The 24,603-nt window shown below is 33.8% G+C and overlaps 1 protein-coding gene across 9 annotated transcripts; it reads right to left on the bottom strand.

Annotated features, from left to right (window-relative positions):
• Nucleotides 1–7,321: 7,321 nt before the first annotated feature.
• Nucleotides 7,322–23,042, bottom strand: LOC135582032 (nuclear transcription factor Y subunit A-3-like). Of its 9 annotated transcripts, XM_065174754.1 has the most exons (8): nucleotides 22,612–23,040; nucleotides 21,973–22,061; nucleotides 21,171–21,730; nucleotides 15,920–16,362; nucleotides 14,441–14,553; nucleotides 14,255–14,326; nucleotides 10,443–10,613; nucleotides 7,322–8,000 (listed from the first exon to the last, which is right to left on the bottom strand). In XM_065174754.1, the coding sequence occupies exons 4-8, from the start codon at nucleotides 16,080–16,082 to the stop codon at nucleotides 7,653–7,655; spliced, it is 867 nt and encodes a 288-aa protein (XP_065030826.1). In that variant the 5' UTR covers nucleotides 16,083–16,362; nucleotides 21,171–21,730; nucleotides 21,973–22,061; nucleotides 22,612–23,040; the 3' UTR covers nucleotides 7,322–7,652. The 9 variants fall into 9 exon arrangements, with proteins under 9 accessions (XP_065030826.1, XP_065030829.1, XP_065030825.1 ...); XM_065174757.1 differs by having other exon boundaries at nucleotides 21,973–23,042; XM_065174753.1 differs by having other exon boundaries at nucleotides 21,662–21,730; nucleotides 21,973–23,040.
• Between the last annotated feature and the right edge of the window lie 1,561 nt (nucleotides 23,043–24,603).

Raw genomic sequence — 24,603 nt, 5'->3', positions numbered from 1 at the left:
ATCTTAACCATTAATACTAAAATTTTCTGATTGAAAAGCTAACAACAACTCATGATCTGATGATGCAAGAAATTGACATTGAATTCTTGACATATTTCTGAATCGAGAGACTCGTATGACAAATGTCATGGAGAAACTCCACAGCCGCTTCACTTTGTAATGATAGTTGAGGAGGTGGTCTTTATGAGATGAATGAAGCATCATGTTAGGTGAAGAGAAGACAACAACTAATTCCTAACCCTCATGTTTGTGTTTGTGCAATTGCTCACTTGTTTCTATCAGCAACATGTCATTGTCCCTGTGACATCAGTGATTCATGCTTCAGATAGTAACAGGTGCTGCTGATTCATGTGGGACTCAGATTCTGGTGTTCGATGCACCTCCTCCCCCCATTGATAGCAATATTTGTCATTTCTGACAATAATATGTAGCTACCAAAAAAAAGGACCCCCTTGTCATTTTCTAGCTGTTGTTCCTTTGCAAACCCATCTCTTTGTGGATTATTGTTTTCCAAAGGCTGTTGTCTTTCTTGCATGTCACGAACCCTAAAAAAACAAATTAAATTAAATTGATACTCCTATATAGTAAGGTTGATATAAGTATCATTCAGCGAGGATGTTCTCTATTCTTTCTTTTTAGGGTGTATAGTAACTTGGATGTAGATAGAGGATAAGACGGAAAAAAAAATTATTTAAGATAATATGAATTAATGTTAAGAAGATTTATAGATATTAAATAATTATTACTTATAGTATGAGGAGACACATAGAAAGATCCAAAAAAAAAAAAACTAAAAACTAAAAATGAAAACATGAAGGCTCTTAATTTAGTTAAGGATATTACCATTCTTAAACGATTGAAACTAGATATGAGAGGATTGTATGTATAATGATATATTGTTATTGGAATTTTAAAGTATGACACCTTATGTTTAGTCTCATCCAACATGTAAGAGGGTGTACTACTATTAATTCGAGTTTATATATCTTCGAATAATGAATGGTTCAGACATATTCAATTAATAGATAGGATCAGTTATCGGATCATATCATAACAGGTGATTTTAGAATGCGTAGGTATTTCAAACCAATCATATTAATATGTCATTTATCTTTGTGGATGAGATCATTAAATTATATCCATATATAAGAGTAAGTTAATTATGAACAGAGGGCTCCTGCCACATTAAACAGCCAAAGTTAAAAGGTTTTTTTGCTGGCCTAAACTTTTGTCAACATCTGTTTCAATCTCCATGAATGCCTGAGCCATTTTGCTATAGTACCCCACAGTCACCGTCTTTATTCTTCCCTGTAGCTTGTGTTGTCATCGACCAGCTTGGAAACTTGAATCTAACCCTAATAAGTTCATCTCACTGCATCAACATCTGCTTTTGTAGTTTGGAGGTCCACTTAATGGAGTGTACTTCTACGTCTCCCATGTGTTTCATTCACCACAATAAATCCAAATAACATATCCAAATGACTGATATGCTAACAAAATTTATTTTTTTTTCTTTTTTCACAATCTATACAAATCATATAATACTCCTCCAAACACCCAACATACATACATACATACATACATACATACATACATATATATATATATATACATATATATTGAATATCATTCCTCCATCCAAATCCTATTGTCACTCAGTGTTTACTTCTCTATAAATATAAAGAAATTCTATTCACCAAACTATCCAAGAAAATTATAAATTCTATTCCTCTTTGTTTAGAACGTTTACCGATATTTATTCAATTATATCATCTTCATTATACTTAAAAATAAAAAGAAATGTAATAAATGATAAACGATGAAAATGGGATTTTGGTCTCATGATCTAATAAAATTTTGTCAACTAAGCTAACTAGCACTCGTAAATTTATTGGATAAAGTTTCCGACTCTCGTTCCTTCGTAATGAGTTTAATATATTGTCACTCGAACGATGTTTCATTCAGGTCGCTAAGTATAAATTCGCGTCGCACTTAATTCAACCACTCGATCTAAGTGCAAATTCAGCTCCTCTACCAACGCTGCTTGAGTCACTAAAATATGACATCTCTCTTCCATAACACACCCTTAAACCCTTGCATTAGTCTGTTGTCCGTAATGCAAGCGATATCTTTACAGTGTTAGAGTGCCAACTTATCGTACTTCCATTAAAAGTTAGATCATGTCGGACTTTCTATCTATCAACCAGATTAAGGCTATAAGCGATTAGTTCTTCGTACTTAAAACTGGATGCTTCTTCAATGGCTGGAGCAGTACCGGGAACGTGACTCCTCGTCTCCTCCTTCTTTATATTGTTACCTCCTACGGTGGAGTACATGGATAGGAAACATGCGGCGAATACCATCTGCTTTATATACTTCATTTCTGTGAAACGACTATCACGTTTGTTTGATGCTTGAAGGCCAAGTCCAATCAGTCAATTATGTGTTCGCTCTTCTCTATACTCTGTCTCATTCATTCATTGATACCGTCCTCTCTTCTAACTCTACCAACTAAAGTTGATGACAAGAAACCATACGGCATCATCGAATGGGTTGTAATCATGTGTGTCTCCATTAATCATATCGATCACTACAAGTAAAGAACAAAATTGTTTAATCACTAAAAATTGTTATCGACTATTAAAGTCTTTACAAAATGATCGGGTGATTAGACATCCTCAAAGTTTATCGGATGTGATTTTGAACTCAATTATTGTATTATTATTATTATTATTATTATTATTATTATTATCAAATCAATACAAAATGATCAATATCTAAAAGGAATCTTCAACCATTGTGATTTAGAATGTCTTCCTGAATCGTGTGATTATTACTGTTTTATTAATACTTAAGGGAGACTTCCTTATGAGATTTTCTATTATGTTAGTTCGCATTCTCAAAAATTTTATCTATTATATTTCTATCAAATCGAAACAAAATAATTTCTTTAAAAATAAATAAATAAATATATATATATATATATATTATAATAATTAGAATTTAGAATGTCTTACTAACGTTACAATCATTATGGTTTCAACCTCCTTCCTTACAAGTTAAAAGAAATCTTCTCATTAATTTCTGTGCCTAAATTCTTCATCTTATATATATCTTTCTATGTCCCTTCTATGTTTCTTATATCCTTTAAGCTTAGGCGCTCTTCTTGGTGAGTTGTCACCACCTCAACTCGCCTCACCTCAGAAGCATACCTTAGTACTTCTCCAGTCGTCGACAATTCAATCACGTTAGCTAGACGGATGGACCATCTAAATCTATCCTCACCGTAAAGTTTATGGTTATATATGTTGCAGACATTAGTTATGCTCTAAGGAACATATATAACTGATAGTACTATTGGAGAAGAGATCCAATCTCATTTACACTGCCGAGAGGGCATCTCCAAGATCATGTCCATGAGACCAGAAGAAGCTGAGGGAGTAATGCAGTGTTTCTTCCCCCGTGCGCTGGGAATGCTTGCGTGGGGAGCTTCGATACAATTAGGTCTCCTATATGCAGCTTGTGTGGGGATCTGCTGCCCCCATAGACTTCCTCTCATCGTATGAGGTTGACATGACCTGACACCTGAGTTATGATCTGACTTTGGACAGTCTCCGATACCACTGTGAAAGATGCACCTACATGTATAGATTGCTTGTTTAAATCAGAATCTGACTTTTACTCTTGTGTTGTTTACCACCATATCTGACTGTGTAAATCAGAATCGAGATTATACGGCACTCATTTTTAGTCTCATATTAAATATGTAAGATTAATTGAGTTAAGTTTAGTAGATCAAATTAATTGTACTATCATCATTAGCCCTCCTGGCTTAAGCATCGTAGATCATCGATTCACATATATCAAGTAAATATATCAATCGTACTATTGAGTTAGGTCTCAGAAAAAGGATAATAGGGATAGAGCTACTACTATTGAGAGAACGTCACACGCATCCTACTTAGATTTGTACTATTGTTAATATCAACGGTCAAGCTTATCAATTTAATGGATAATTATTCGATCAAACCAAATCTTAACAATTGAGATTAAATATTATGTCCATAAGGTTGAAAAGAAACCTTGCTATCGAACAACTATTTTAACTTGTTATTGAAAAGAAAGAAAGAAAGAAAGCAACCTTAATTAGCTTGGTGCCATTGATAGTAGACATTTCCATATCTCAGAACAGTGAAATGAAAGGCATGTAGATGGTGTTTTGTCCTCTCCGGTGTTTGATTTAGTAGGTGAAATGTTTTGCATAGTTCTATGTACAGTTTGGTAGGTGAAAGTTTGAAATGCCCTCATCGATATTTGCAAAATCCTGTACACAGTTAGGTAGGTGAATCTTTGACTTGTCCTCAACAATTTTCTAATCATAATCCAACTCTCGATGTAGGAAATCTAGCAAAATAAAGCTTCAGCTGGAATTTAATCTGCACGTAAATAATAGATGTTTTGATCATATATCAAATTCGAGGGATAAATTATAGATTACCTTCGTTTTTATACTTTAAAAAATAACATTCGATCCTTATTCTTACGAAGGTAAAACATTTCGTTGATGAAAAAAAATTACATGTGTTGTCAAGTGTAAAAAATTTACATGGATAAAATTTTAATTTTATTATCTTTTAAATTATTAATGTTATAGAAACTTTACCTATTTCCTCTTCTCCTCCTCTTTCCAAACTGTTCGCCCGTAACTTGTCTCACCTTTTACTCACTCGTCACACCTATTGCTCACCATTTGCCCGTCGCAGTTGCTCGTCCGTCACACTTGCTCACTCGTCGCACCTGTTCACTGCACCTACTCACTCGTCGCACCTGCTTTATTTGCATGCTATACTATTATTAAGCGGGCGAGCAGGTATAGTGGGTGAGCGACGACTGACGATCGGCAAGTGCAACGGGCAAGCAAGAAGGTGCAGCAAGCAGGCTACGGGAGAGCATTTTAGAACGAGGAGAATAAAAAATCAGTAAAGTTTATATAAAATTAATAATTTAAAAAAATAAAAAATTATATTTTTATTCTTTCCATTCATTTTTTTTTTTTTGCACGTGACAACACGTATGATTTTTTCCATCGACAAAGTTAATGATGTAAGGAGCATTTGAATTAAATGTTTCACCTTCATAAGTATATGGATCCCAATACTACTTTTTAAAATATAGGGATCGGAATACTAATCATAGTTAACTATATGGGATAATATATAATTACCCCCAAATTTTATATTTGAGAAAAATTATATTTTATGTTCATAAATATTTTAATAAATATATTTTATGTTTCTATACATATTTTATTAATAATTAAATATCTTATTCTTTAAATGAGAATAAAAACTTATATCAAATTTTCATCTATACTTAATACGTAATAAATTGAAACCTAGTGATACTCAAATCAAATCATCCCTTGTCATCGATCATTCAAAGAATTGTTTAGATATTATTTATCTTATATATCTAAATGAATAGATGATATTTCTTTATTTTAATATTAAATAGTCATTATTTTCTTATTTACAGCCCTTTTAAATTGTAACTAAAAGAATGAACTCTATAGTACTGCCCTATCTTAAGAATCAATTTCAAGATTTTTTCACCAATTTTCTAAGATATTGTATTTTCTGATAGCCGATAATTCCTTTATCATCTCACATATTTTAGAGGTGATATTTTGGATATTAATACACTATACAAAATTTATATTTATCTTTCACAATGATAAACCTCATCGATATTTATTAGGAAAAATATGATTGATGTCTTGATTGATCCAAACTCATATACGTAAAAAAAATACCTAAGGTGTCTCTAATATTAAAAATATCATATTTTAAGATGATTTTGGGATATATCTAAAATGGAAATGTGAGATAGAGTAGTTCTCTTTGCTCATGGAGTTATCTTTCTTCCTATTTAGAATATATCTTTATACCTTTAAATGAGGGAAAGAAAGTATCTGATTGTCTTTTTTTTATCATAAAATAAAAAAGGAGAATGAGATATAAGATTATCCTTTTTATCGTAAAAGAGTTTATGATTATCCTTAAAGAAGTTTGTATTTCTCTTTCTTATAAAAATAAACAAAAGAAAGATTATATTTCTCTTTCTTACCGAAGTGAATGAAAAGAAAATTTATGTTTCTCTAGAATGACGATCATGTGTTAACTATCGATAAATTTTTAATTAATATTAATAAGACAACAACTTAAGATAAAGCATTCATCCAATCTAAATAGTCGAAACATTACCAAATTTGAGCCATATAGAAAGTAAAAAGTAGCAACTGTTAATGGCTATACGTAGCTAATAAATACTTTTGTCTCAAACATACTATGGGTGATTTGACATGTCCAAAATCACCTGTTATTCCAGGTGACCGACTCTCTCTCTCTCTCTCTCTCTCTCGTCAATGTCTAGTGCAATAATAAAAAAAAAATTGAAAATTAGCTCGTGAAAATTCATAATTTACATAAGCCTCTCTCTCTCTCTCGTCAATGTCTAGTGCAATAATAAAAAAAATTGAAAATTAGCTCGTGAAAATTCATAATTTACATAAGCTTGTAGCTCATCAAACTCGAATTCAACTCGATCGATTTGAATATATATATAAATAATAATAATAATAATAATAATAATAATAATAATAATAATAATAATAATAATAATAATAATAATAAAGAGACAAGCTCATGATTCGTCATATGGTATCAAAGACACACGGGATATACAGTAATTTTGCACCATCATTTGCGTGATGGAGAACCCAAACCATCATAAAAGCCAGTGTTCACGCCCCTTCTGATCCATGTATAAAACATAGAACCTCGAGATCAACTGAGCCAAGAGGCAATAGAGAACTGAAACTGAGGAAGACAGTGGACACAATGACCAAGTTTTCCTGCTTTGTCTTGCTCCTCCTCCTCCTCCTCCTCTTCTATGGTAGTGCAATCTCCTTCCCTCCTCTCTCTCTCTCTCTCCCCTCTCATCTTTGCCTTCATAACACAAGGAGCTAAGACGAGTATCACCTGCCAACTTACAACACTGTCATCCGATACAGGTGACTGTGGTAAATCTTGCAGATGAGATGGCGGCCAAGGCAACTGCCGACTGATGCCCGGTGCAGGGCTCCGCTACGATGTCACCTTCTACGTGCCTGAGTGCATCAAACTCTACCATGGAGATGGGCAGTGCCCACAAATAATCCTGCCGAACAAAACTCATCTCCGTCTGTTTGCGTCACTACAACTGTTGAAATAGCAAATCATCTTGCACCATTTCTAGCAAGATTATCACAACACATGGAAAATAAACGCCTATGATACATATACACATGCATTCTGATGGCAATCTGATATGTTTTCAACTGTCAAGATAAGAACAAGATTTCCAATAAATTGTCAACACTCCATAAAGTTACAACGAGGGTAGGATCCATGCATTTGTTTGAGCAGCTGAGATCATGATCTGATGCACACCGTTATCTCTTCCACTCATGCAATTTAAACAAAGGTCTGATACACTCCTACTAAAGTTCGATTCCGTATCGAATGAGATGAGATACCAAAAGCCAAGGATGAATTGCCAGGGAACCACCATGATGAATTTTGCCAGTTCATGCCCCAAGTTTTATCTCATCGCTAAGACTTGAAGCTCTGAACCACACCACCCATCATGGTATGTCCGCCTTGTGTGCCCACTCCGACGTTTGAATGGAAATCGGGAAATGGAAAGCTCAAGTGATCCTGCTGTGTTAACATGCTTCCGTTCGTAGAAGCAGTTCTGATGTTGGAGTTGATCGAAGGGGCAGATGAACCAATCGAGCCGCTTCCTGAGCAGAGCTTTGAGCCAGAGTGATCCTGGCAACCTGATATTGCCGAAGTCTGGGTCTGCTTCTGCTGCTGGAGCTGCTTTGTGTTGAGGAACCGTCCGCCAGATCCTCTTGCCCTCTTCATTGCATGAAGGTGGCGAGACTCATGAAGATATGGCTGGAAAGATACAGATAAGATTAGACACAAGTTTGGAGTCAAAGAGAGCAAACACTTGAGAGAAAGTTGGAGTAAAAAAGAGAACACTTGATAGAAAAAAATTGAAATTTCAGCTAAGTCAACAACCATCAATTTACTCAGATGTACATCAAATAAAACAGATTTTGTTTATTCTTTAAGAAAAAAATTTGCCATCCAAGCACGTACAATTATCCAGATATACAATCATGAAAGTGACGACATTTAATTCAAATGTTTGCATACAAACAAACCATGCTTGACCTAGATCATGAATTACAAGAACAATGAATGTAAAAATTCATGAAGAATCTTGATAAATATTTCATATCTTGAAAATTGTTGTGCTGTAAATTTACCGATTGGAACAACAACAATTTTCATACCGATTTATGGCTTACCCATCCCACATACCAACCCGGTGACGAGAGAAAGCAATTGCACCACATGTGGGTCTCACATGGCCCTTTTCATCACCAGGCAGATGGGTGATTTGGGCAAGCCATAAGCAAGTAGCAAAACATTTTTTTTGCTTAGTTAAGCGAATAACGATTACAGCTTGTATTCTGAAAGCCAGATAAAAAACTTAAGTCACTAATGACAAGCAACACAGCATTTGAAGAGAAGAAATATAAAACTGCTGCTTGGAAGTAAAACAACCTTGTGTTTCTATCGTCCATTACCACTAAATCAGGCAAATAAGAGAACGTATTCTTAAACATGCAAAGCTATGTGTGATCTGGTTGGCAACCGGTTATCCAGGTGGCCCATTAATACTCAGAGATGCGGAACATATAGTGGAAAATTATATTCCTGTACAATCTAAAGCTGCTGATTCCATTACAAGCAAAAGATGGTTCTTGCCAACTATACAGTGGCTACTGAACCATTGTAGGATGAGATAAGAAATATTAGACATTACACCACTGATCAGGAGTTCTGTATACCAAATTAAGCTAAAGGATTCAGCATTAATGAGGCAACTGAAATTAGGATATAGAGAATCTATGGCTTGATGGATTAAGGTAAAGCAGTTCAATATAAGAATTCCTAGACATGCAATCATGTTGACTTTCTTCCCTCGGAACAGAGTAGACGTCATCTTCTCACTACTCTTCTCTTCTGCCTTCACTGAGTCATAAAATTGAAATGAAGGCAAGCTTCAAAACTACAGGGCATGTATTTGCAGTACAGCTTTTCAGCCTCCATTTGCTAGCTCTAATTAGGTTGTTTTTCTTTGATGCCTTTGTTTGCCGTTTGCTGGGTTTGCTGGAGTTCTGCTTCTTCATCGAACTGGACCAAGAATTGACCGCTGGTTTAATACTGATGTGACTACAGTAGAGAGAAGAATCTTGCTCACTTCCAAAATATTTTCCTGCCCTGGATCCCTCTCAGTCGAGCTTTTCGTTCATACTTAAGATCAGAAGATGAGATAAGCCTAAAAACAATCACACTTAATGAATTGGACACAAACAAACAAAAGAAACAAGAGATGACCCTATGTTCTCTTTGTTTTCGCCCTGCCCCAAATGATGGTCCCCTAGCTCAGGGAACTACACTTCATATTGGAAGAAAGTTTTCTAATACACTTGGTAGAGTCCTGTCAGCTTAGGGCTGCTTTGTCTATGTGCCACTTTCCAAATGAAAAGAGAGGAGAGCACCTCTTCTTTCTTGTTAGGACTTAGGAGGTCTTATGCTTATGAGCAAAAACACTTCTATTTGAAGGTAAGATCGATTTTGTCTTTAAACTATTACTAAATACGGGCAGATTAGCTTTTAAAGGAACTGGTCAGTACTGTGCCAATGAAATTAGTAAAAGCTAATGTTTTGATTGCTTCTAACACAAGGTTTGGAATGATTACAAGTTTGTAAAACACAGAAAAACTACAATCATGAACAAAATTTGCATCGATTTAATGATAAATGTAGAGCACTACACTGTCAAACTGTTCAATTGGTTTCAGCAGCTGTAGCATACATTTTCCGGACCAAAAGAAATTAGAGGTGCCAGGGATTAGCAAGTAGCTGGTGAAAGCATAGTGTCGAATGGCATAGATGCAATCTATATTTACTTTGAAGACAGTATGTTGATGATGACACCAAGTTCAACAAGGATTTTTGGTTCTCGGTGCCTTCCTACAATTATGCTGAGAAAGTTTGGACTAGGATATAGCTTGCGTTTAAGAGTTCAATATATTGTGCTCCATTTCTGTGGAGTGGAAAGCTTCCAAATTGTTCCTGTTGATAGCTAGTGAGGGTTGTTAGTCATATAACCATGTAGAGTTAAGCTTTCTATCAACTTGTTTGTGCAATATAAATTTTCTTATTTGTGTAACAAAAACGAAGATATTTTCAAATAGACCACACCATCTGAATCCAAAAGGACAAGAAATTATAAGATATGTTCATTACAGAACTGCATACCTTTCTAGCCTTTATGAGTTTATTTTGAGCCTCCAACTTTGCTCGCAGTTGCCTCCTTCGAAGTATTGCATTATATTGTTTCGCATTGACATAAAGTGGCTCTTCTGCTGCAGGTTGAAGAGGCAGTGGAACTCTACCAGAGGACGCTATTCCCACCATTTGTGGATGAATCTGCAGTTAGAGTAACACAAGACACTATGAATTCATATCTTACATTAAAGAAATTACTGGAGGTATGAAGTATATGTTAATAGAAAGAAAAACAAAATCAGCACAATAGAAGAGAGAAAATTCTGAGGTTTGAAACCAATATCTACTTAGTAAGCTTGAACTACAAAATTGATTTTTTTGTATGAAAAGGTTCCCAAAGACTAAATAAAGTATAAATAACATACAAAATTCTATCTTCACACTAGTAAACTTGGTGAGGCTGCCATTTCTAGTGGCAAGGATGAGATATAAGAAGTGTAACACCCTAATTTGGTCTCAAATCAAAACTAAATTAAGAATTAGATTGGCTTATAAGAGGTTGATAGGTGCACTACTGTTACATTTGGCTTAAGCATTTTGGGTCAATGGTTCAAACTCAATGAAGTTAGTAGATTAGTTATCACATTAGGTTAGGTCATGACAATTGATATCAGACCTAATATTGGGCATGGTGAAAAGTTTGAGTAGGAAAGGATTACTCAGGGACACATCAAGGTGTGGAGCTAGAGTCTAGACCCTAAAAACCTTGACCTAACTAACTAAACCTATAAAAACCTAAACCCTAAACCCCAAACCTAGACCTAACTAACTAAACTTGTAAAAATCTAAACCCTAAAAACCTAGACCTAACTAACTAAACTTGTAAAAACCTAAACCCTAAACCCAGGATTAAAAAAAATGCAAAAAGGAACTGGTTCAATAACCTTGGAACTAGAGATGATGAGACCAGGATTCCTAATTGAAAAAGTATTATCTATTTGGAATTTCTTTATGAATAAACAACTTAATCTTGATTATAAACTCTCGAGATTAAATAGTTTGAACCGCTTAAATTTCATCTATAATTATGATTTCCTGAAAGATATAATTATAGCAAAATTCATTGTTTTTTCATTGATATGATGCTATTAATTTGTTATTATTGCAAAATACCATTTTCATTATCGTTGAAGATATTTTGTCTTTAATTTTTTTTGTTTTTAGTCATATATGTACTTCTTTTATCTCCCTGACTTCTTTGCTACAAGCATAATATTGATTATTTATATTATTTTGTATTTTGTTCTCTGTTCTGTCATATTTGAAGGTTATTTTCTTTTTGATGTCTAGGTCCATTATATATAAATATTATTCTTCATTCTCTTGACTCTCATAAAATATGTTTTCACTTGTTATTTCTAATATAAAATAGAAAAAACTTATTCCTTTTAGTTTGTATATTTGGATTCCAAATTTATTGACTTTCACATGTATATCTTTATCCTTCACTTATCTCCATCAATGTTATGACAATCAACTCTTACTATAATATGTCATTATGATATGGCAGTCAATTCTTATTATAATATCACATGTATATCTTTATCCTTCACTTATCTCCATCAATGTTATGACAGTCAACTCTTACTATAATATGTCACTATTTTATGACATTCAGTTCTTATTATAAAGTTCATAAGTATATTTAAACGTATTTATTACAATTAGTATGACTCTGATTTCAGCATCTATTGAAGTTAGTATTTTTAGTATTTTATTTCCTACTGCTACATCTACAAATTTCTTCACTATATTCTATTTTTAGTAATATTGCTCTTTATTTAGTTTCAAAAGTGTATGTTTCTATAATTTTTATATATTATTGTCTTGATATGCTTAATTGTGGTAAGATTTTTTTTACATTTTATTAATTTTTTATCTTCTAAATTAAAATACTTTTATCTTGATTTTTTTAAATTTTTTATATAAGGCTTATGTTGACTGACTTCTACAAGTTTTCTATTTCTTTCTAAATTGTCCAACGTTTCTATTATCTTTTTGACTATATAATCTAGTACTTCTAAATATTTAAATGTCTTTGACATTTAAATGAACATTTAAACACAAATAATATTTATGAATTTATTAAATATTTTATCCATCTTTTCATTAAAATTCTGCAGGTATATTTTTTAATAAAAAGCATGACTATTCATTCATATAGTCGTAAAAGTGTACAAAATGTCGTTGATTCTGTACCATCTTCCATTTCTTCTTACCAAAATCTTTTTCTAAATCAAATTTACGAAATATTTCAGCCTTATTTGTCCTTTGGATCATAGTATCTTGTCATGTTTTAGGTATGTATCAATCAGCCTTTTATGTATCATCATAGTATCTTTGTTAGGTAACAGGTATGTATAATAGGCATTATGTATGTATAATCAGTACCTTTGCATTATAGTAGCTTTGCTAAATATTTTATATTTAACTTTTCATAATTTATTATCATTCTCTTTTTTCATCTTTTATTTCTGAGTGATTTCTCACCATAAAAGGTTGACATAGATCAGCAACTTTTTATGGTGAGAAATCACTCAGAAATAAAATGTGGTAAAGTTAAAATGATAATAATTTATAACCTCTAAAGCAAGAAATCACTTAGAAATAAAATGTTAAAAATTTAAAATGATAATAATTTATAAAAATGTTGAATGACAATGCAAAAAATGATATATACCTAATACCTATTAAACATGACAAGTGGAGCTAAAATATTTTAAGATTTTGATTTAAAAAGTGAATGTAGGCAAATAAGAATGCATGAATAGACAATCATTCAGTATATACTTTTAGCACTATATGAATGGACAATCATATTTTTTAAATTAAAAATATTCTAGCAAGTATAAAATATTTAATAAGTTCAGAAACTTTATTTGTTTTTTACATTGATAACATTTTAATCTTTTCAGATAACAAAAAAGCATATAAGTAACATTTGGAGATACTATTTAAAACAGTCCAAAGAAAAAAAAGATTCCTTTTAAGTAAGTGAAACATGGAGATAATAAAGAAATATAGACTTTCTAAAATTAACAGTAAAACAAAAATAATAAAATTGCAAGATCATATAGTAAATGCAGGACAATTTAGAAGAAACAAAAAATTTCAGAAATTTGTAGGAATATTGAACTACATAAGACCTTTTATCAAATATATAATCCAGTTAACATAACCATTGTATAATAGAAAGAAAAAAAAAGATAAACAATTACTAGAAAAAATAAAAAATAAAAGAAAAAAATAAAAAACTAACCACAATTAAGCATACCAAGACAAAATATATATTGTAATGGAGGGCAGATATCAACTTCAATAATTCCTTCATTTCAGGATTAAACTTGTGTAATCCATGCCACAAAAAACCTCAATCAGCAACCAAACATGATATAATTATGAGAAATAACTAGGAATACAAAAAACATTTTAATATAGATCACAGGATGATGTAGGAATTCTATGCACAATAATAATCTCAAGACTCTCAACTTGTAACTACTAAATTTCTACTACATAGGTACAAATTCTCCACAAAAAATGTGCAATAGTTTTTAATTTATCTCTTGTTTTTCTTTCACTTTATTTTATTTCTTTATCAAAATTCCAATACTTTAGCTAAAACAGAAACAGTCCCTTTTGAATGCATACAGAAACAGGTATGAACCAAACAGTTGAGGTTCAAAATGGTTGAGCAATCACATGAATGTTCAACTGCAATGCAGATAAAGGTAACAAGACATTAACAAATATGTAACTAGAAATACCATTGGTGAATTTACCATAGCATGTGGTCCGCACAACGCAAGGATACCACCAAAGTATGGGTCAGCACAAGGGTAAGGCACATGAGCCTGCACATGAAAGAGGACTTCTCAGAAGCATATTGATCAAATAAACATGCAATTACAAAGTGTTTGAAGTACCATATTGCACTAAGAGCTCCGAGACTATGAATAGGAACTTACAAAAGACTGGCTATAATCCAGTTTTGGAAATGAAAATGCAGTTTCTGAAGTTCCCAGAGATAAAATGGGCTTCATATGACCATCAACCAAATTCTTGTATGTATTACCAACACCTAATGAAGGACAACTATGTTAGAAGGTTAAATAGTAACGTGTCTATTTGAAAAGCATTCATATCAAGAAAAAAGAACCCTCTCATTAAGATTGCAAATATATCTATTTTTATAGTTATATACACATGCATTCAAAATGAGAAACAGGAAGGTTGTTCATTTCCATCCTGTGTAAACAAAATTCAAGTTATGAAAATAGTCTTCTATTTATAGAGTTACGTCGATGTATATCAACTCTCTCTAGACTTTGCATTGGAAGGATCTTCTTCACTAGCTTTGCTACCTTTTTATAATACAAAGTAACATAGACACAATAAAAATCATTGTCAATAACTAGAAAATAGTTTTTTTATTTTAGCGTCCAGCAGCAACCTCTAGTGTGGCACAACCGAAGTTTATATGGCATCTATAAGTATGCAAAAGTATGTGTAGGATATTCATGGACTTCACCTTGTCTAATTCTTTTATGATAATAAAGAAAAAGTAGTAACAATTTCATTCAATTGGAAATCCAGACTTTATCCCATAAAGCTCTACCACTTTGATAAAAAGAAGAAACGAATTAATAACAAAATCAACCAAAATTCAAGAACGAACTTATAAGAAAATAGTAATAATATACATGCCTCCTACACCAGTTTTCCAAGAATTATACTGCATCATATTGCATTTGATATTTTTGACTTCACAGGAATTTTCAGCTGTTTACAGTTAGCATTTTGATTTCTTTCAAGTGTATAAAACAGACACATACCAACTGTAGAAGAGAATCTTATAGTAAGAAAATAAGACATTCAATAATTAAAACAATATTAAAATTTTGTAAAAGTTATGATCAGTTAAACCTGTTGGGAAGCACTTTTGAATCACAAAAACATTATAGAGCTCAAGTAGACCTCTGTCAATGGCAACTATCAAGCTCCCTATCTAGACTCTGAATGTCCATAGTGGACTAGAGGAACCATTAGCAACTGAGTCAAACATTTGCATCAGGAAAGAAATGAAAGTGAACCCATCAGGCAACTACTCAATCTGGCAGAATAAGCATATGAATCATTGGCAACATAGAAGGTCAAGCTCATTTCACAAAGAAAAGGTTTTTTTTCCTCTAGATTATTTTGACAAATTAGACAATCATCAAGTCCAATGCTCAATATAAATTATAGAACAATATGGTCATTTAAGAGAATCCCTTGAAAGGCATAACGAATAAGATTTTCTAAAGTAACATAATGCAGCAACAAAATAAAAATATTAACTCAAAGGAAAGCAAACTTAAATTGATGTTGATAATATGATTTTCACACTACCCAAAATAGCATGTTTTAATGGTAAAAAAATGACTTCAAATTATTTTAATTTATACCAGAGTTTACTGAAATATGTTGCTCATGAACATTGTCTTCACTCGTTCCTGATGCTTCTTGACAGGATTGACCAGTGGACTGAGTTGATGAATCATGGTCAGATATTGGATGGCTTAATTGCTTTACTTGGTTGCCATCTTTCGCCAAGAAACCCATGTTCATATTCAAGTTCTTGGAACAAGAAGACTGTGGAGTAATTGCACTACTAGAATTCCAACAAGTAGGATCGAACTCACAAGTAGATGTTGAATAGAGTGAACTATTCTGTGAACTTTTAATGCCAATTCTTGCATTTCAGATGAATTTGCATCAAGATACATATCTCAATTCCATAGATAACCAAGTCTGGAGCAAGTACAATCTCTTTCTAGTTATAAGACCTAGCTAACATTGACTAATAACAATAATCGCTATCGATGTGCTGAAAGAGAGATGGGAGCACCTGAAAGCAAAGCATATACCATGTAAATAATTCTCAAAATTATCTCATAGCAATTTTAAGGATAAAAGAAGAAAGCATAACAATGAGATATTACTGGTTGTAACAATAATAATTTGTTGTATAAAGTTTATACATGACTTGTGGAGTTATTGTACTCCATTATCATGTCATTGACAAGCGTCCATAATGCACTGTATACATTATATTTAAACAACTATAACCATTATGTACACATCGAAAACCATGTAATGCACCCAGCTTTTTAAAATTGACTTTAAGTTCACATAAAGTCATGTTTTCCATCAAATCTGTATTTATGGTAGATTGCATGAACATGATCACCATGCACTTCATCGCATCTTGGCATAGCTGCACATGTCAGAAAAAAGGTTGATATTTATAGGTTGAAGTGTAAATTAAGTTTAACACGGCAAAAGGATTGAAGTTGAGCTAATTCTACAATCTGAGAACATAAAAATAATAAAAAAGAAAACCACTAGCAATTTGTGAATATCTGATACAAGACTGTAGGTGGCAATCTAAGCCCAAAAGCTAAGCCAGATCATACAGTAGCATACAGGCAGTGAGATGTTAGTATCTACAGAAACCTTCAATAATTTTATTCATATTACGTGTTGGCTACCCTGGTAAGCATCCAAAAGGATCAACACTGGATCCATGCCAATAATTTGCTTCTATCAGATTTTGGATGAAAAGCATATCATATTTTCCACCAAATTGAGTGATATACCCCAGATATCAAGTCATTCTAATCGTAGTTGACTTCCTCAATTATACCCATCGTCATAATATGATAATAGCTGATGTGGATATGATCAGCACTTCATTAATCACCACTACATAGATTGCCAAAACCTTCATTTTACAAGTGTTACGAAAAATTTTTGAAGCAGGTTGAGAAAAGATAGTTTTGTAATATAGAAGAGTTGCTTTTCTTGAAACCTTTATGGACCTTTGGTATTTTAAGTTTATTCCGAACTCTTAAAAAATGAAGCATTTTAGGTTGTCCATACCTAACAATCCCATGAATAAGCACAATTAAGAATTTTACTTCAATTACAATATTCTTTAATAGCTTCGGAATCTATAACTTCAAGAATATCCCAAGCATAAGAATGTCCAATGACTAGAGCAAAGCATCTTATATTTATTTATGAGCTCTTAAAATACTTTAGTGACTACAAGCATATCAAATATGAGAAATCTCAATGGTCACAGATAGCATTTTCTTTCTACCAAGTTGAATGTTCAAAAGGACATGATTCATCTAATTCTATATTTGGTTCTCACATTTTAATATCTACTAGAAACTATGAAAAGACATGCCATTCATCATGTGCATCAAACTTCTGGAGAAAGCAACTTCACAATACATGAGAAAAAAACTTGCAGTCCCATATATCAATCTAAATTTACTAAGAGATGGATCAAGCACCAAAGGCCTTTATACAATTCCATAGAATGCTTCCTCTTAAGGACAGAGGTCAGCTTCCATGTCCAGCACAAACTCTTATGAAGAACCTTGAAATGTGTTCTTGAACTACATACCATGTGAAATATTATAATAGTTTCCTCCTAGTTTGTGGTGGTAAATTCTAATTCCAACATGTGCATGTTTTGTAGTAGTATCTAAATTTAGTGTGTACCCTTTGGTAAATGTCATCAAGCTCTTACCAACTTCTTTATAATTAACATTAAAAGCTCATTCACCTAGTCATATTGAGGTAGCTTTATACAATTAACTAAATGTACTTATTGCCGACATTCTTACACCTAGGGAACAAGTCTTTACATCTTCGCATAAGCAGCAGTAGATACCAATAGAAAAAAACTTATAAAAAATATGCAGCACATATGCAAGTTTTCTAGTTACCAAGTTATTAAATAAATAGGTGACAACTAAGGATAGGTTTGGGAACATATTTGCATCTTAATGTGCATTTGGAGAAAAAAGTTTGAGTGAATGTGCAGTTATGGAATGTTTTGAGTGCTTGATAAACAATAGATTAACGTTGTTTTTTAAATGTGCATTGACGTGAGTGTTGTTTGGTAAGATTATATTTCAAAAGTCCATTGAATATTATGTGACAAATTTACTCTTCTAACATTTTTAATATTTATTCAAAAGTGAATATATCTTATTTAAATTAATAAATATATAATAAATAAATTTATGTAATCTTACAAAAAAAATTGATGGCCCAAATATATAATAAATAAATAAATGTAAAAAAAATTTAAAATAAATAAATAAAATTGCTAGATCTTTTGTAATCAACGTTTGGATGTAAATCTTGGACTTGGCAGAGCAAGCGCCCAACCAAGCAAGTGGTACGACGAATAAGTGAGAGGAGTAAACGACGATAGAAATCGAGAGAAGGGGAGAGGAAAATGAGGGTTGGGGTTTCTATTATAGAGAGATAATCTTGTAATTTTAAGAATGTCATAGGGTACTTTGGAAAATTTTAAAAAAATATTAACATCCCACAAATGTTGAAATGATAATGCTACCCTAACGTAGAATCAACATTTGAGCATTTATAATGTAGCACTCAGGCCAAATACGATTTAAAAAAATTATCAAACACCAATTCACATTTAAAATGTGCATTGGGCTATCAATGCACATTTCAAATATGTTTCAAAACATACCCTAAATAGTATCAGATTAGAAGGTAGAAAACTCATTCCTACATTTATGTGCATTCTGTTTAAAGAAATACTATAATCTGGTTAGTTGATGATCTAGCAAGGTAAATTACACATTAATCCATTTCTACAATATTATTGCTAAGTAAAATATACATATCTCCATTAAAATAAAGCACCAACAGCAAGGATCTTTAACATGTTCGAATTAGAAAAGCATTAAGCATCCAATAACAATCACCAGAGGATGTCAAATAAGTCCATTATAATTTCCAAGAACAAGTATCTTTTGACATATCCATGCATCTTGATTAGTTTTCTCAGATTATCTAGCAGCAAACATCATCTTCCAGAAAAAAAAAAGTGTAATATTCTCCAGCATAGCCCTCGATCAATCAAAATCACAGCCTCCATAGCAAATAGTTATGAATTTTAATGACATACACTTCATGCAGGGACCTGGCACCATACATGATCATCTACCAGAAAAGTGACAAGTGTGCATTTAGGACCATTGTAAAAATAGAAACTCAAGTTCCAAGGGCACACTATTTTATGATGACATCTGAACAATGATTATAATGATTCTAAGATGGAAACAATGTCCGTCATTTGCTGCACATTAGTCATACAAGATATTTGTTCATTATTTGATAAATCTATGGTTGCTTAAACAACTTTCCCAACCCCATCCCACATTCAAAAAACAAAAAGAAGGATTGAAAAAAGAACTTATTTGAATATCAACTAAATATGTTGCACAATCTTCTAGACTCAAAGTCACCCCACTCCACAGATTTCTTCTTATACTTTTTACAAAAGATTAGAAAAATCCATCTAGTAACAAAATAAAACTATAAAATGTGGTGTTCAGCTTTATAATAAAACTATAAAGATCAAAATCTTCTTCAGCTTTATTTTTCACCTTAAGATTCATCAAAATGTAGTATGAAGTGTGGTGTTCTTCCATCATTGGTCAAAATGGTTCCATGCCATTTCGAGATGAAGATAGATGCATTTATCTATACTACCTCCTTTCACTTGCAGCAAACAAAAAATATATGCATTTCTTAATCAATCTGAGGTCACTCAAACACAAACAAAACTGTCAAAAAAAAACAAAACAAAACAAACAGAGAATAAAGAACTTTTAGATCCCTAATTTTTCACTTCACAATTACATGAAAGCCAGAGATTCTCATTTTTGGCAAAGCAGTAAATGTGCAAAAATCAACTGATCTGCCACTACAATCAACTTCACTTGTTCATTCTAAAGAATATTCATTCATCGAGATTCAGAAGCAAGCCCCCAAATCTTTTCATGTCAGTCATAACATAAAAGGAATAAACAGAAGAAGAGCAAGCATTTAACATAGACGAGATTCTCTTAGTAGGAAGAAAGGCTTGCTGTTCTCCAGATTCAACAGTATTCAAAAGGATGAGTTTTAGAGCCATAAGTATTTGGAAAATCAATATAGTGTAGTTTACTCACATCTTGGTGAACATTTTGTCCACCCAAAAAGAGGGAATGAGTACTAAATGCATCTATTTCTCCCACTTTGCCCAAGAATTTGGCATGCCTATTTCCATTTACAGACAATTTGTTCTTCATAGGTGGAAGGGTCTTGATCACTAAAAAGGTGATCGTAATCATGAGTTGAACCTCTACAGTATCAATCAGCTATAATAAAATGGATAATCTGTCTATATATGCAATTCAAGCATCTGAAAAAGTGTGCCTTCAAAATATGCAAGCCAGACCACAAAACTAAACGTTTCAACAATGGATCATTGAAGAAAATACTACTTAGACAGGTTTTTGAGACAAAGAAAAGAAAATATCATGTCATATCCATATAACAAAATTGTATAATTTTCCTCATCAATAGATCACAAAAGTAATGCCAAGTAAACAAGTAATCAACAACTCCATAAAGAACAAACACCATCAAAAGATCAAAAGATTTCTAACACCGCTTCTCATCCAAGAACCTACAACCTAATGGCATGCACTCCCAAAACCTAACAGGTTTCAGAAGAAATATTCACTTTCACCAAGAAAAGAAGAAGAAACCAAGTAATCAATGATTTCAAATAACAAACACCATAACAAGACCAAAAGAATACTAACTTATCACCTCTCTTCCAAGAACCCATAATTTAATGGCATGCGTCTCAAAACCAACAGGTTTCAGAAGAAATATTCTCCTCTCGACATGAAATGAACAAGAAACGATGCAATCAATGATCCTAAAACAACAAACATCATCATATGACCACAAGAATACCAACCACATCACCTCTCATCCAAGAACCAGCGAACTAATCGTATGCAGCTCCAAACCCAACACGTTTCACAAAATGAATCTCCTTCCAACAAGAAAAGAACAAGAAACCAAGCAACCAACACCCCCAAATGGACAAACACCATAAGAAGACCAAAAAAACACCAATATATCACCTCTCAACCACGAACCCACGAATAAATGGCGTGTACCCCCAAAATAAACAGGTTTCAGAAGGGATAAACTCATTTTGAAAAGAGAGGAACAAGAAACCGAGTAATCAACAATTTAAGAAGAAAAAACATCACCATCAGACCGAAAAGGATACCAACCACATCACCTACCATTCAAGAATCCACAACCTAATGGAATGCACTCTCAAACCCAACAGGCTTCAGAAAAATAATCTCCTTCTGACAAGAAAGAAAAAGAAATTCAGCAATCGACACTTCTGAAAGAACAAACACCATAAGAAGACCAAAAAGATTTCCCACGAATCACCTCTCGTCCAAGAACCCACAACCTAATGGCATGTACTCCTAAACCTAACAGGTTTCAGAAGAAATCTTCTCCATCTAACAAGAGAAGAACAAGAAACGTACTAATCAAAATTTCCAAATGAACAAACACTATCAGAAGACCAGAAAATACTAACCACATCACCTCTCATCCAAGCAGGAACAACCAAATTGCATGCACTCTCAAACCCAACAGGTTTCAGGTTTCAGAAGGAATAGTCTTCATCTAACAAGAGAAGAACAAGAAACCAAGTCAACTACTCCAAATGAACAAACACCATCAGAAGACCAAAAAATACCAACCACATCACCTCTCATCCAAGAACCCACAACCTAATAGCATGCACCCCTAAACCCAACAGGTCTCAGAAAAATAATCTCCTTCTGACAAGAAAAGAACAAGAATCCAAGTAATGAATGATTCCCAAAGAACAAACACCATAAGACCAAAATACACCCACCACAATCACCTACTAAGAACATGCAACCCCAAATCCAACAGGTTTCAGAAAACCAATCTCCTTCTTTCTACAATGAAACAAAAATACATATAAAAACTAAAGTCTTTTGAAATATCCGCTACAAAACAAACCTCTTCTCCAAAACATCCCAACGCCAAAAAGCAGTACACAAACAGAGTCAAGAACAGGCCCTTAGAAATCAAACAATTTCAGCTGACAAGCGACACCTCCAGTCATGAAGGCATCTGAGTCGAGGCTGAATGATCAAAAGAAGAAAAAAAAGTCACAACAAAGTCATCGGGTCAAGAGCGTAACCTTCAGGAAGGGAACATGTCCCCTTTCCTGATGCCCGTTCCTCCTTCTGCCTCCCCTCTCTCTCTCTCTCTCTCTCTCTCTCTCACCCCCTATGGATGCTGTAAAGCTTTCACTTGCCAAATATACAAAAGCATCTGCCTCGTTATCAACCTTTCTTTATCCTTCAAAACAGTAAAGATATAAACAAATCTTTCTCCACTTCCAACGCCAGACACTTAGCCGCCTCCCCCTCTCTCTCTCTCTCTTTCTCTGCCCCTTCCTTTCCAAGACTACCCAATGTCATCTTGCCCTTGGCTAATTACCCAAGACTGGTGCTATATCATCGGTATCACTCTCACTCGAACGTCTTGCCCCAGAGCAACCACACGAAGCATTTCGCCGATGACTCATGCCCACTGCTCGCCTGGCTTGCATGCTCGAGAACCCCCACCCCAACCCCCACCTACAAACGGCCGTTGGTTTCATGTTCCACCCGACAGGTAAACTAATTGGATCCAAGGATTCATCCCATAGTTTAATTGGTAGATCACAGCGGTCGGTGACTTAGATTCTCTCTATTATCTCCTTAGATTTTGTATGCTTGTCACGTGTTCACCGTGTTGGTGAACAAATGTATCGTGGTTGGTGACTCAAGATCGGTCCACGGGTCGATGTTGGGAGTCTTCTGTCGGCTGAATTGGATACCGAGGTAGGTCGGGCCCTCGCGACGGGGTGTTGATCAGCGTTTCTCGATCCGGGCACTGTCTGCGTTGAGCAGCCTCTCTCCGTTCTCGAGCTGGTTGGCAACTCGCCTTCGTTCAACAAACGGTGATTCCCAGGTCGAGACGCTCGTGGCTTGGGGGTAGCCATTTGCATGTAAAATGGTCTTCATCTAATGATTCCCGACTTTGGCCCCTCCGACGAACAAGTCAATAGTTGTGTTTCTCTTTCCTTTTTTTCCTCCTCCTCTAGCCGGATGTCGGCTAAGGCTTTTATATTATTGTACGAGAGTTGGTCGCATACGGGTTTGGCGTGGCGACTGATCCTCGAGGGATGAGACGGTACTGTGCGGCTGTTGTTCCAGGGCGTATGGGACGATGTCAGACGGCACCGCCTCGAGCTTCCGGGATGGGACATGCTAAACAGTGCCTCGGTACGGATTCTAACTGAGCGTGTGAGGGTGCTCCCCTTGCTGACCCGACTATAGCGCGGCGTGACATCGATTGTGACGTGTTCTTGACTCAAAGTATACCTTATCACATGCAAACCGCGCATGTACAGGAACAGCTACTTGACATGTACTTCATACACATTGAGCTGCGTATACCATCATAAAACTCTTAATATGTATTCAATCTAGTAAATTGTGTTACACTATTAAATCTCCGTCCAACTCATTTTTTTTCTTTATTAAAATAAATATTTATTAAAATATACACACTAAGGCATAAATAAATAAATAAACATTGCTAATATAAATGAATACAAAAATCACCCCTTGTATCGAAATGAACAAGTAAAATACATTTATAAAGCTAAGGAATTCTGTTTCCAAAATACTATTATTATTATTATTATTATTATTATTTTATCATTTCGAGCATGATTAGCCATCCAATTATTCAATCGAATCTCCTTCCTTGTATATACGATGGTTAAGAACATAGCTAGGGAGGGACTTTAACAACATGTGTATATTTTGCTTATAATCATCAAATTTTGGTCAGTAATTACGACCCCTTAAGATAAGGAAGCAAGAAAAAGAAAAAGGGGAAAAAGGATACAAGTTGAGTGTTTACCCTTACATGGTGGGGTGTAGGAAAAGGCTGAAGTTAATTTTCTGCACCACACTCATGAGATCATGACTAAATTGTATGGGTGAAGACGACGATAAAGAAGGAAAGAATGACTAATTTTGAGTGGAATTGCTTTTGATGAGACATGCAAGGGGACAAAGGTACACACACGACAGGCTAGCTCCATGGTCCCTTGTAGGGTTCCTGTGCTCTATCT

This window comes from Musa acuminata, chromosome BXJ3-11 (assembly GCF_036884655.1).
Source record: "Musa acuminata AAA Group cultivar baxijiao chromosome BXJ3-11, Cavendish_Baxijiao_AAA, whole genome shotgun sequence".
NCBI classification, from domain to species: domain Eukaryota; kingdom Viridiplantae; phylum Streptophyta; class Magnoliopsida; order Zingiberales; family Musaceae; genus Musa; species Musa acuminata.
This window is presented reverse-complemented; position numbering and strand designations above follow the sequence as displayed.